General features: G+C 41.6%; 1 protein-coding gene across 3 annotated transcripts in view; it reads right to left on the bottom strand.

Moving 5' to 3' along the window:
- The window catches only part of LOC110958113 (arginyl-tRNA--protein transferase 1), a 57,456-nt gene that overhangs the window by 24,836 nt on the left and 20,173 nt on the right, over positions 1-12,447 (bottom strand). For all 3 annotated transcript variants that reach the window (XM_022204444.2, XM_022204441.2, XM_022204442.2), the window contains 2 exons: positions 7,731-7,763; positions 2,845-3,026 (listed from right to left, as the gene is read on the bottom strand). In XM_022204444.2, coding sequence (XP_022060136.1) covers positions 2,845-3,026; positions 7,731-7,763 — 215 coding nt within the window. The remainder of the gene's footprint in view (positions 1-2,844; positions 3,027-7,730; positions 7,764-12,447) is intronic.

The raw sequence follows: 12,447 nt of genomic DNA, 5'->3' as shown, positions 1-12,447 counted from the left end.
GGCATCAAGGATTGAGAAACAGGATTTCTTGAGTGATCAGTCCTCATTGTACAACGCCCAATCCATTTGAGCCACTTGTTTGTCTGATCATAAACAGCAAAACTGTAACTGTATTCTTTTCTGGAAAAATTGCACGCACTATACAAAATATTATATAAACTAATTAGTGCAAATCTGCAATAAATTTATTTAACAGATCATTTATAGTGTCTAAATATCCTAATTTAATGTAGACTTAACACAGCCTACGTTTGCACTCTACCACTGTATTATGTACAAAAAATATACACGTCAAAAAATAAATAAATCAGATTGGGGGCCTCATCAGTGAACATTGAATATTTTGGTTCAGGATCAGGGACAACACAACATAATCAGGACATCCCCATAAGAAAGTGATCCAGGTTGGACACCAGCTGTGTTTCCTACACACAGCGCCTCAGGCACCTCATTATGTGCCTCTTTTCTTCTCCTCCTCCTTCTGTCCTCAGCGCTGATGGCAGAAGCAGCCTGCAAGAAATCTCTCAACATCCCCCTCTCCTGTTCTGACTGCTGAATAACATGCATGCACACATTAACAGTGGTTCACACACACAGCGCTGCATTTTTTTTTTTTTAATATTTTCCTAATGCTTAGCATACATATTTAACCTCAGCTGTAACATGATCCAAAGCCTGCACGTGCTTTTCAAAATGATGACTGGGCAAATATGTCCTACAAATCAGGGCTCTCACTGAGGTACTTGTGTCGAATTCAAGAGCTTTTCAATGACCTTTTGTCACTAAGAAAAAGCTGGGTTCTGTTACATATTCCACATGTAATTCCTCTGTGAGTTTTAAAATGCTGGAGTGCACTTCAACATGGCTGAACAGCCGATGTTCCAGTCCAACTTGGCTTGCTGTGGAGAAGGAACACCAGTGAATGTAATGAATATTTGCATAAGAGGGTTTACGGAGGGGACGGACACATGCATTCTGTACAGTAAGTTTTGGATGGAGTCCGCCAGGCCAAGCAGACTAGGGAGTGTCCAGACCTGATCAAAGGCTTGAGCTCTGGTGTCTGTAAACAAGTAGGAGGATTTCAGTCCTGCTGGCTCCTTTTTCCAAGGCCTCCTCCACACACCGAGCACTCTGTGTTACTTTTGGAGTCAGACTCTTAGAATAATAAGAGATGGGGGACTGTGTTCTTAGGATGGCCAGGGTGTTCCTTCTATATGAGCAGAGCCTGTCTGTGCTAACTGCTTAGCTGATTTAGTGTATGATTACACATACAACACACGAATAACCACTCACAACTCACATTCTGACACCTGTACGCACCAACTTTGAAGTGTAGATCACCAAGTGCCCCACATCTGGGCAGAAATATTTTAAAAAGCTTTTCTCACATTATTGGGTTACATTTTACAGGAAACGCCAGATATGTGCGCTTGTAGAATATGGATGTGTGTGTGTGTGTGTGTGTGTGTGCGTTCTCTTATTTCATCTTGGAGGAGAAAACTGTCGTCAGCTGAACCACAAACAGAGCACTGCCTCAACCAATCAAGTGAAGAAAGACGTATTTTTCCTGACCTAAAGTCGTATGGCACTTATAGTATATAGTTCTAAAGATAAAACTTAGAAGGAGACGAAAAGATCAAGAATCAGGGAGAGGGCGGGTTAAGAGGAGGGCAAATATGAGAGAAGGGAAAAGGAGGAAGAATCAAAGAAAGAACAAAGACATTAGGCAAGCAAGAACAAAGGAAGCAAATGATCAATAATAAGAGGCAGAGCAATTTCTCTCTTAAAAGGAGCTACATGTTGCATTTCACAAATCGTTACACTTGCAATTTGAAGACAGACTACAATATAATTGCTATAAATAATCTACATACCGCGTTACATCTGACAGGAAATCAGCTGGACTGATCTACAGAAAACTGTGGATTGTTCAATAGCAAACTACAGCATCCTCTTTATTACAGAAAGCAATTAAAATATGGTACTGATTGTATGAAACTAGCAGAGTATCTGATGGTTGATTCTATGCCAATATGTCATCAACAATCACCACCCACAGGAGGAAACTAAGCGCATCACTCAACTACTGTACGTAAGAACACTTGAGTTAATTGTACTTTATTTTCCATTTTCTGCTACTTGATACTTCTACTTCACTACAATTCAGAAGCGAATACTGTAATTTTTAAGCCACTATATATATATATTTGTTCGAAAGTTGAATTTATCTGATTATCTTACAAAAAAATTAAAACACCTGGAATCACCATTTTTCCAAGTACAGACAAAGTATGTGGTTCCACATGCAATAGATGTTTTCCATTTATTTTTATACTTGTTTAGTATCTTCTTTGTGTAAACACAGTCTGTAGTTCAGCCCATTTCAGATGAATCTCGTGTCGGATCGTAGCATCTCTAGCACTAATGGCCCCCCCCATTTGTGTCTGGGAGCACTGCATGTTTTCAGCTTTTTGATTTTTTACACAATCTTGTGAGAGCAAATTGCATATTTGGGCTTATTTTTAAATTAGACATGTACGATAAAATGATTTTGGTAGAATATGACAATTTTAAGCTTAGATTTGATTAATTTTCCAGACCTAACAACGTCACATATGAGTAGCTCAAGGATCATTGGAATCATTGAAAACCTGACTATTCTTTCTGTTTTGACCATTTCTGACTGACAAACTGTGCAATTTTGGTGATTTTCTAAAACATAACAGACCTTTCATGTTGCACTTATTCCATCACTGCCTCCATCATTAGTAAAACTAAAAAAACTTTTTTTTTTTTTTTCCAGAATAACAGAAAAGAAATGATGTGATTTGTTTGGAAACTAACCTGAGAGCAGAGTAGGAGCCCAAAGACAGTGAGGCAAAGTCTGGGTGGTAGTACAAGTAGACAGAGGACACACAAGTAGGCAGGATATCAATCACTCCCACTGCCACAATGCGCCCATCCAGCCAGTACTGCTGGTGGAAGGAGCCGTAGCCAACCTCAGGCCCATCTGGAGAATGTTCGGCCTGGAGAAGGCAAAGAGAGAAAACAGTGAGACAAGGTGGTCACTGGTCAAAACAAAAGTAGTACTCTTGTGTGCAGTATAGTTTGCACGTAAAACATATAAATTACAGTGGAATAAGAATGTGGTATTTAATAGGACATTTTCTTACTTTCTTGCACTGATTCACATTGACTGTCTTGCGCACACACACACACACACACACCTGTAAGATGGTGTATTATAACCCATGGTTTTCCCTGCCAGGCCTCACGCATTATGTGTGGGGGTGTACAGTAGCCTCACGTTCAGCCTGCTAATGGCTCCCAAATGTGGAGTGAAAGCAGGAGCAGGGTGGAGCTGGGGCTTGGGGGAGGTGGGGGGAGAAACTGGCCACAGAAACACTCCAGGAGAGGACTTTTTAATAAAAAGACCCTGCATGAGCAAAATCCATTTCGCCAGGCGGTGGTGGAGTGTTGCCAAGTTTTCTCCTCCATGTCTGCGTCTGCTCTCTCCATGTGGCATAAAAGAATGTGGGTGTAGGTGTGCGCCCGCATGTTTGAGGCAACCCCATTAATAAAACAGTTAAGTTTCTGACACACCTCAGGTTTCTCATAGGGATCCGCATGCTGGGTTTTTCAATCAAGTCACTTGACTGCTTTTATCACAGAGGCTTAGACTAGAGGCTTGGGGTTGGGGTTAAAAGTCACATTAAGCTGGGGTATTGGCTTATGTTTGTGTGTGTGTGTTTCTTCAGTGCACCAGTAACAGGATCCTCCTGCTTCACCAACATTCATCTGGACGCAGTTAAGCATCGCAGACGTTGCTAGTTATCACAACACTCAGAGAGCCACAGCACTAATCCAGAGCACCACTGGGCCTGCACTCTGACCAAATTAAACCTGACCAAATAGAAGCAAAGCACATCCACACACAGACAGTCCCAGTGACCCCAGATGGCTGACGGTTTTCTTAAGTAGAGCTGGTAATGAAAATAAAGTTCTATCCCTCCAGGCCAGGTCCTTGGACACCCAGGTCTGATTACTTGACTGACACAATGTATACCAGAGTCCATTTATTTTTGTCCAGAAGTGTGTGTCTATAGCTTTTAGAAAGAGATGATTAAACGAGTCTGAATGCTGCTCCACATCAGAGGCTATATGATATGAGATAAAGACGATGAGTGTTTCTGGCTTTGACGGACTGACCAGTAGGGAAAAAAAAAAGATGGAAAATTAAAAAATAAAACTAAACATTTATGTGTAGGGCAGCTGGGGAAGTTGAAGGGTGACAGGCACCACATCTGGATCAAGCACAACGCTCTATATAGCTGTGTGTGTATGTGTCCATTGCTGGAGGAACTGTCTCTCTGTGTTAGCAGGCAGTCTGTTATTTCTTGGCACCAGTTCCCCCAGCAACACTGGAGGCTTTGTCAGAGGCCCCGCTCTGTCATTTAGAAGCTGTAAGTAAAAGGAAAGGGCACGACGTGATTTTCCTTACCCCACCTCGAGTATACATGCTTGAACACATTTGTATGAATGTGAAAGCTGGTGCACGAGAAGTTAATGTCTGTCGCAGTTCGTATGTTTGTTTGTAAGCCCATGTTGTGTTCAAGGCCAATCCTGTCTGACTGACCTGTGCACCACCTCAAACGACAGCTTAATGGTTGTGTCCTTGCCACTGTGACAACAATCTAAACATTCCCTGGAACACTTCAAACCACCCCAGAGCTTCCCCAGCAGCCCCAAATCACTCTCATATGGCCTATATACAAGGCTGTGTGAGCAGCATGCTCCAAAAAGAAAGAAGGTGGTGTACTGCATGTTTGTTTCAACCTGCTTAGAGACACATTTGGGTAGATTTTGTTCAATCAAAACAACAGGATTATGTGAACTTGCCAAGGACAAGAAACTAATATATAAAATTGTATTTTAGACACTTTTCTGTTTCTCATTAAAGTTGTTTGCATTTACTGTATTGCTAATCCAACCAAATCCCATCCAAATACTATCCTGAGCTGTCTCTAATGAGGACACAGAAAGGCGAAGAAAGGAACAGACTTTCCTTGCAAGGTCAGGCAAAGTTCGTAGCAACAATATAAAAAATGTCACGAATTCCTAAATATTTTAAAATACAGTGCTTAATAGCGGGGTATTGGCAGTTATTTACTATCCTTTTCATGTGGCTAATACATTATATAATCCACATATTGTTTTGAGGACAAAACATGTGAAACTCGTGGTATGTGATTTCATATAGGTTTATTCAGTTTATTTGTTATAAATAAACCGCACATTACACCTATTAATTGCTTTTAGGTGGAAATCAATAAGTAAAGTGTTTAACTTCAATACCGTGCAAATCTACAACCCTGAACTGTTAGCCCTACTGTGGCAATGATGCTGTTATGATTCTGGCACTGACCAACAACAGATGTCTAACAAACACATTGCAACCTCTCTCCTTTCACTAACAAATGCACATCCACCCACAGCCGTACAAGATCAAGTCCTGCAAGCAAGCTGTGTGTAGCATAGCTCACTTTATCTGTCCACCATTTTCAATACACAAAGATTACATTTAATGTCTCCAATACTGTAATGAAAAAAAGTTAAGTATACTTTACTGGCTGTCTCATTGAGTGTTCTGCTGTTGACCTGTTTTTTTGATTGCAGCTCAGCCATATACAGTAGGGTCAGTGTGTTCACTGCTATGGTATGTCAGCTGGTGCAATCCCTGCTGATGTGCATTTCTGTTTCTTTACATAATGAAAATTCTTATTCCCTTCCTCTGAGGGAGTCTCTGCAGGTAAAAAAAAAACCACAGATGACCAAAACACAGAGAGACTGCAAAGCATTTCAGAGGACTTAATGCCCAAACTCAGTAACAAATTCTGCAACACCCATGTTAATGAGTGTTTGCCCCCTGGTTAAACACAACAGGAAGCTGTAAAACAAAAAAATAAACTAAATAGGTGGATGAGCCATTTGCAGCACATAAAACCCAGTGTTTCTCCAGCCTGTCAAATTAAGCGATACACACCTGGATGACTCCTCATAGCTCCTCGTGTTTGCAGCCACTAATGTGCTATCCTTCTTCACATAGTTCAAATGTGTTTACAGTTCCCTTTCTGTGTATAAATGTATTAGAAAAAAAATAGACAAACCAGTGGCAGATGAAGGTAATTACCACTGAGTTTCACCATAAATCCTCTGCAATTTTGGTAAAGTCGAAGTCAGGCAACCTGGCTACTAATTAGCTGCAGTTGAATTTGTAAATATCCTCTTTGCATATGCTTATTCAAATGCAGGCTTACATGTGAGCTCATGCACCACACAGTTTGCAGGTCCATGTGGTGAGTGTCTGTGTGTGTATTTTAATAGCACTGTGATTGGAGACAGATGGAGGCCAACACGCAGAGGTAGAGCAGAAATCCATGCATAATAATTCTGAAATGGAGAGCACTTGCAGAGACACATTAGAAGACAGAGACTGAGATCAGAGAAAGAAATAAAAACAAGATGCTCAAGAGGAGGCCAAAACAGAGATAGCCCCCTAAACCAGACTAAGAAGAGGGGGACAGCAAAGGCTGGAAAAAATGTGCGGCAGTTTGCCACACTTCATATGTGCGCACATGTGTGTATGTGTGCAGAGCTGTGTAATTCAGTGTGCCTGGCCGCCAGCCTTGACGAGGTGATAAAAGCTTGTTTCCTATAAACACTAATGACGTTCATTAGTGAAGACCTGAGGGGGCCCACGGGTCAAAACGGAGTGACTGTGTTTGTGTCAGTCAGTTTGTGTGAGCTCCTGGACCTCAATCCTATTAAAGTGGCTGTTGTAAGTGCCCATCCTGGGTCTAATTGCTGGTGTAATTGTCCTGACCCAACAGGTCCACTAGTGTCTGAAGCCTGCTGCTCACCAGGCCTGCTAGGTGCTCAGTGATGCCTGGCTGCACCTATATCTCACCCAGTGTCCACAAAGAAAACCACAGCTTAACCATGAATCCTCTTCCAGATGCCATCATCATCCTTCATTTTAAACCACCCAAAAAATATGTCAGTAAACAGAGTACCAGCAAAATTACAATAATTAATGCACCAGAAGTTGGGATCAAATTTTCCATGCTGCCTAAATAATCACTTCTTTTAGTTAAATAGGCCAGTAGCCATCTGCCATTTCCTAAATTGATGCCCACGAAACCACCTCATCATCCTGTAATTTGTAGCACACCACACAAAGTGAAAAGCAGTGGTATGCCCTACTCTGTCAAAGCCAGAGGGAAGGGCTGCTCTGAAGACTTTATGTTCAACACGGCAATGCAATCTGGACACCACATTTCACCGTTTTCCTCCCCCAACACCCCCTTTCACTTAGACGGGGCTAAATTAAAACCCCTCCAATATGAAACAAAACCCCCTTCCCGAATCCCTTAACCCCCACTCAATCCAGCTGGAGGGCTCTTGAAGACACAGAGCAAAAGGTGGGTGGGTAGGTATGTGCTGGAGCAGGGGAACCCATGTATACGTATCCCCCTTTTGAGAGTGTTTGATGAAGAATTAAATACTGAAAGCCTGGATATTTTATAATCATTATCATCATCTCCATGACAGTAATTTCACCAGGAAGACCTCCTGGATGGGGGCAAATCATTCCAGGTAACACGTGGATGAACAGAGACATTTAAAAAGGGGGTTTATTAAACTGTCAACAGGCCAAAGGAAATACATACCTCTAGTGGTGAATCACAGAGAAATCTCCGGAACTGTGGAGGGAAGCAGAGGGGGGAAACGGAGAGAAAAACAGTTAGTTCTCTGGGTCACTAACTCTTTTGAAAAGGCACAAATGAAAACCATACACATCTCCTTTGCTGTCCTATATAGTTTATCCTTCCCCATTATCTCCTCGCTCAGGTGTCACATGTCAAATGTAGCCCTCCGTTCACTAAGGGGCATAAAAAGGAAGACTGTATTTACACAAATGAAAACATTTACCAAATCAGGCGAACCTCACAATCCAGAGAGGACACAGTGACAGCTAAAATAAGCAGCGTTACCCACGTCAAAATAGTCCATCTCTCGACACACCTTAAAACACACACCAGATATCAATTACTGGGGGACTTTATGTGTGTGGAAAAATTAAACCTCTCTTCCATTTTGTCAACTATTTCCTGTGCTCCTTATTTTGTAGCAGCAGAGTTGAGAGCGGTGTGTTTACAGACAAGCTGACCTGCAGGGCTGGAGGACAAACGTAGCCTGCTTCCATGTTTAAGGCCAAAACCATTTCATAATGAAAACCAGAACGGCCACAGCGAAGAAGTGATGGACAGTTTTTGGTTTGAACTGCATGAGCACGCAACAGTTTCAAGTTCACGTTTCACAAAGAAAAGCTACAGTCCAGCTGTGTCATTCATTTACAGACATGGTCAACTTGGGTCCACTGCCTTATTAGTACAACAAAGATTTGAAACAGCACCAAAGCACGGTAAGCATGGACTGAGAGGGTCCAGATTTAATAAACAATAGCCCAGTTTCCATCAACTGTCAAGCAAATTTGAAGCAACTCTTAAAATGTCGCAATAAATTTTTGTAATACTTAGGCTTGTTTCCATTAACTGACTTTAGCACAAATAAACTAGGCTGGGTTGTGTCATCAGAAGGTGACGGTACAGGCTAAGTTACGCTTTGCTGCAATATACAAAACAGAAAAAGCCAAAAACAAAACCAGGGCTACATTAAAAATCACATTTTTTCTTGTAGCTTCAAGTACAAACTGTACCTGCACTTACAAAATACACATTCTTTTGTCTGTTGCAGTCTAAAGCGCAAAAAGACCTGGCATCTGTCTATGACAGGGGTGTCAAACTCAGTTCCTGGAGGGCCACTATCCTGCATGTTTTAGATGTTTCCCTCTTCCAACACACCTGATTCAAATGATCAGCTTATCATCAAGCTCAGCAGAAGCCTGATAACGAGCCTGATCATTTGAATCAGGTGTGTTGGAAGAGGGAAACATCTAAAACATGCAGGATAGTGGCCCTCCAGGAACTGAGTTTGACACCCCTGGTCTATGACCTCCTGGAGATGAAAGTTGGTTTACAGTCATTTGAGACACTGATGTGATGTAACTGTGCAAAGGATTTAGGGTCTGAACAGCCAAAGAAAACCAAACCAGCTTGCAAATTGCAAAATCCAACTGAATGCAGTGTAACATCTACTGTATTGGGACATATCAATTCTTACTTTTGGTATACTATAGTACGGTAGTATGGATATTGGAACACACATCAGCTGTTAGTCAAACAAACAAATCTTTGGCCATCTATGAAAGAAACACAGAAGTCTTCAGGATTTTTGTTTTTCAACTGGGAAGCATTGGAAAAAAGTCTGCTGTTATTGGCCATGCTATCAGTGCAGACAACAAAAGAAACAGGAACAGCTGACCAGTTGAGTGAGTTAAACGTTTGCTACACTGAAACTTAATCGAAAAGGTGTTTCCATCTCACATCAAACACACAAACTCTTCTTCGGAAAAGTCAGAAACATTCTCAAGTGAGCTTCTAAAAGTTTTTTGCAAAATTAGGGATTTTTTCCTGTTTGTTTCCGTTACATCTTATTAATACTTGTAATACTTCAAAATGCCTATACATGTACATCATGAAGACTGAATTTATGAGAGCATATGACTTCTGAATTGTATTCATGTAACACAATTCACAAAATAGGAGTTTACATGATGACAGTCTTCATTAACCAATGGTTCTGCCATTAACAATATATTTATATTGGATAGTCTCTGTTTTGTATTTGTTCTCCCACACTCAAAGAGTCCTGCTTCAGTTGGACAAACAAGGGCTTACTAATAGTTATTCTAATTAACAGGCCATTAACTGAGTTGTGCTGAAAGGTCAGCATCTGCCCAGTATTTTGAAAAACTGATATATCAATCTGATCCAACACTCTGCATTATATCCTGGAAGCTGATAGAATAAATAAAGCCAATAAACATCATCCATTCATCACCTATACACCGCTTAATCCTCATTAGGGTCACGGGGGGCTGGAGTCTATCCCAGCTGACTTAGGGTGAAGTCAGAGGACACCTTGGACAGGTCACCAGCCTACCACAGGGCTACACATAGAGACAAACAATCACACTCACATTCACACCTATGGACAGAACCATGATACAATCAAGACAGAATCATCAAGGGAGTGGGAGGAAGCCAGAGTAGCCATCTGTCCTTCAATTGGGCTCTAATGATAGATTCAAGGATTCATCACTCATGTACAATTTGCATAAACAGCCCTTGTGTTATAAAGCAAACAGAGAAAACGTGCACAGGGAGAACAAACTTCATGCAGAAAGATCCCAGGCTGGGACGCAAACCGTGGATCTTGTAGCTACGAGGCAACGGTGCTCACCACTGACTCACTATGCAGTCCTCAAGAAAAAAAATAGTTTTTTAGCATAATTATTATTATTGGAAAAAATCTGCCACTCATGATTTCACTCCGTCTTGATCACTGACAGGACTAGCTTTTCATAGAGTCTTGGCTCACTGATGAATCCTGCACATGTAGCAGCTCTGTATTGCCTCTACTGAGAGTGATATGCGTCTTTCCTTCTAATTAGAACCTACATTCTCTAGGAGTTATTGGAAATTCCCACAAGCCCATCAACATCCTCCGTGAATGAGTATACGCGCAGCACTACAGCTGGTAACAGTGATGACTGCTGAAGGCATGGTTCACTAGGTGGGGCAGTCCTGGCTGAGGTGCAACTTCAAATCCTGCCAGTAGCCTGAACTCATCCAAAGGAGTGTGTTTCTCTGTCTGTCACAAGCTTGTGTGTGTGTGTGTGTGTGTGTGTGTGTGTGTGTGTGTGTGTGTGTGTGTGTGTGTGTGTGTGTGTGTGTGTGTGTGTGTGTGTGTGTTGGTGAAACTCTCCAACAAAGGAGTGCACTGCATTTGAGGTTTGGCAGAAAAGTGCTCAAATCATGATGGACTGTTTTCTGTCTTTTCTATTTTACCTTTGACTGAAGCAAACGACCAATTACACTGCTTTTCAAACTTTTAAACTCCAGCTGGATTCTCATCAGAAAAGTCACTAAAACCATAAAATATTTATCCAGTCATAGCCATAAAAAAATAAGCAAATCTGTAAATTATGAGGACTGTGTAAGAAGATTAAGAGTACGGAACTCGGAGCTTAAAAAAAAACAACAATTCATGCTCTGCAAAACTGCATGCACTTCTTGCTGAAAAGTGTTGTTGAGAGCAATAAAAGTCTCACAAATGGTGCTCCCTGTGGTGCTGAATACTATATCAAGATGCTGCACACTGCCTTTACCCTCAGCTCAACCTCACACCAGGGTGAAGAGGACTGCAGAGGAAGAGGGGAAGAACAGAACAACTCAGACACAGAGCAAATATGACTAATTCCTATTCTACAAATACTACAACGGTATTTTAACCTTACATTGTCAATGGCCAAAGGCACTTTAAACTTTTTGCAGGAACACTCAAATAGCGACTAAATGCATGCAATTCAAACAATGTAAATTCTTTAAGACAGATTCAATTGAACTCTATTCATTTGGTAAACAGAAGAATACTTTCTGCATTTTTTCTCCTGCCTCTGAGCAATGTGCTAACAGTAGTGACTAGATCTGCTCAGTCGACAATGATCTTTGCTCATGCGAAAAAATGCTTGTCAAGTTCCCCACCTGTGTAACCATGCCAGTAAAGTGTAATTTTCCACTCCTACCTCAGCAGTGACTACTGCTCTGCCAGTCAACAAATTACCAACAGCAAAGCCTCCCAACATGCAGTACTGCTCAAGGGCACAACTGAAACTTTTGTTTAAAACTTACACACACACGAAAACAAAATGGTTTACCAACAGCTGCCGTTATTAGATGACATCATTTATAGAAGCCATGCTACAATGCTGGCTGCTGTGCGTGTGTATCTGAGAATCACAAACTGACCTTGTAGTAAAATGCTGTATTATTTGATTAGGGAAATGTGCGTGTACATTTATGCCTTTTAATGCATGCAAATTCTCATGTGGATGCATGTGCCAGCTCTGAGCACCTCCCTTCCTTAGTCCTTTCTCCACCTCCTTTACAACTAGAGCCCTTCTCTGGTGTGTCAGCCCTGCTTGGTTGGCTGAGGTTGCTCTCCTGGAGCCCAGCAAGGTCGACCCCTCTGCTTTCACGAACAAACACACCACACTAGCATGCTCATCGATATAGACTCTGCAAGAGACAGACAGTCTAATGTGTAGGCACAGTCACTGGGCATGAAGACCGCAATGTGACACACATGTGATTACGAATCTCTGCCTCCATCTTCAATGCAGCAACACATACATGCAGCCATATCCAAAGTATTTTCTGGAACGCCTGCATCTACCATCAACACATGGAGTCCATCACTTCC

This window comes from Acanthochromis polyacanthus, chromosome 15 (genome assembly GCF_021347895.1).
Source record: "Acanthochromis polyacanthus isolate Apoly-LR-REF ecotype Palm Island chromosome 15, KAUST_Apoly_ChrSc, whole genome shotgun sequence".
NCBI classification, from domain to species: domain Eukaryota; kingdom Metazoa; phylum Chordata; class Actinopteri; family Pomacentridae; genus Acanthochromis; species Acanthochromis polyacanthus.
Note: the sequence above shows the minus strand (reverse complement) of the source record. Positions and strands in the feature narration are given on the sequence as shown.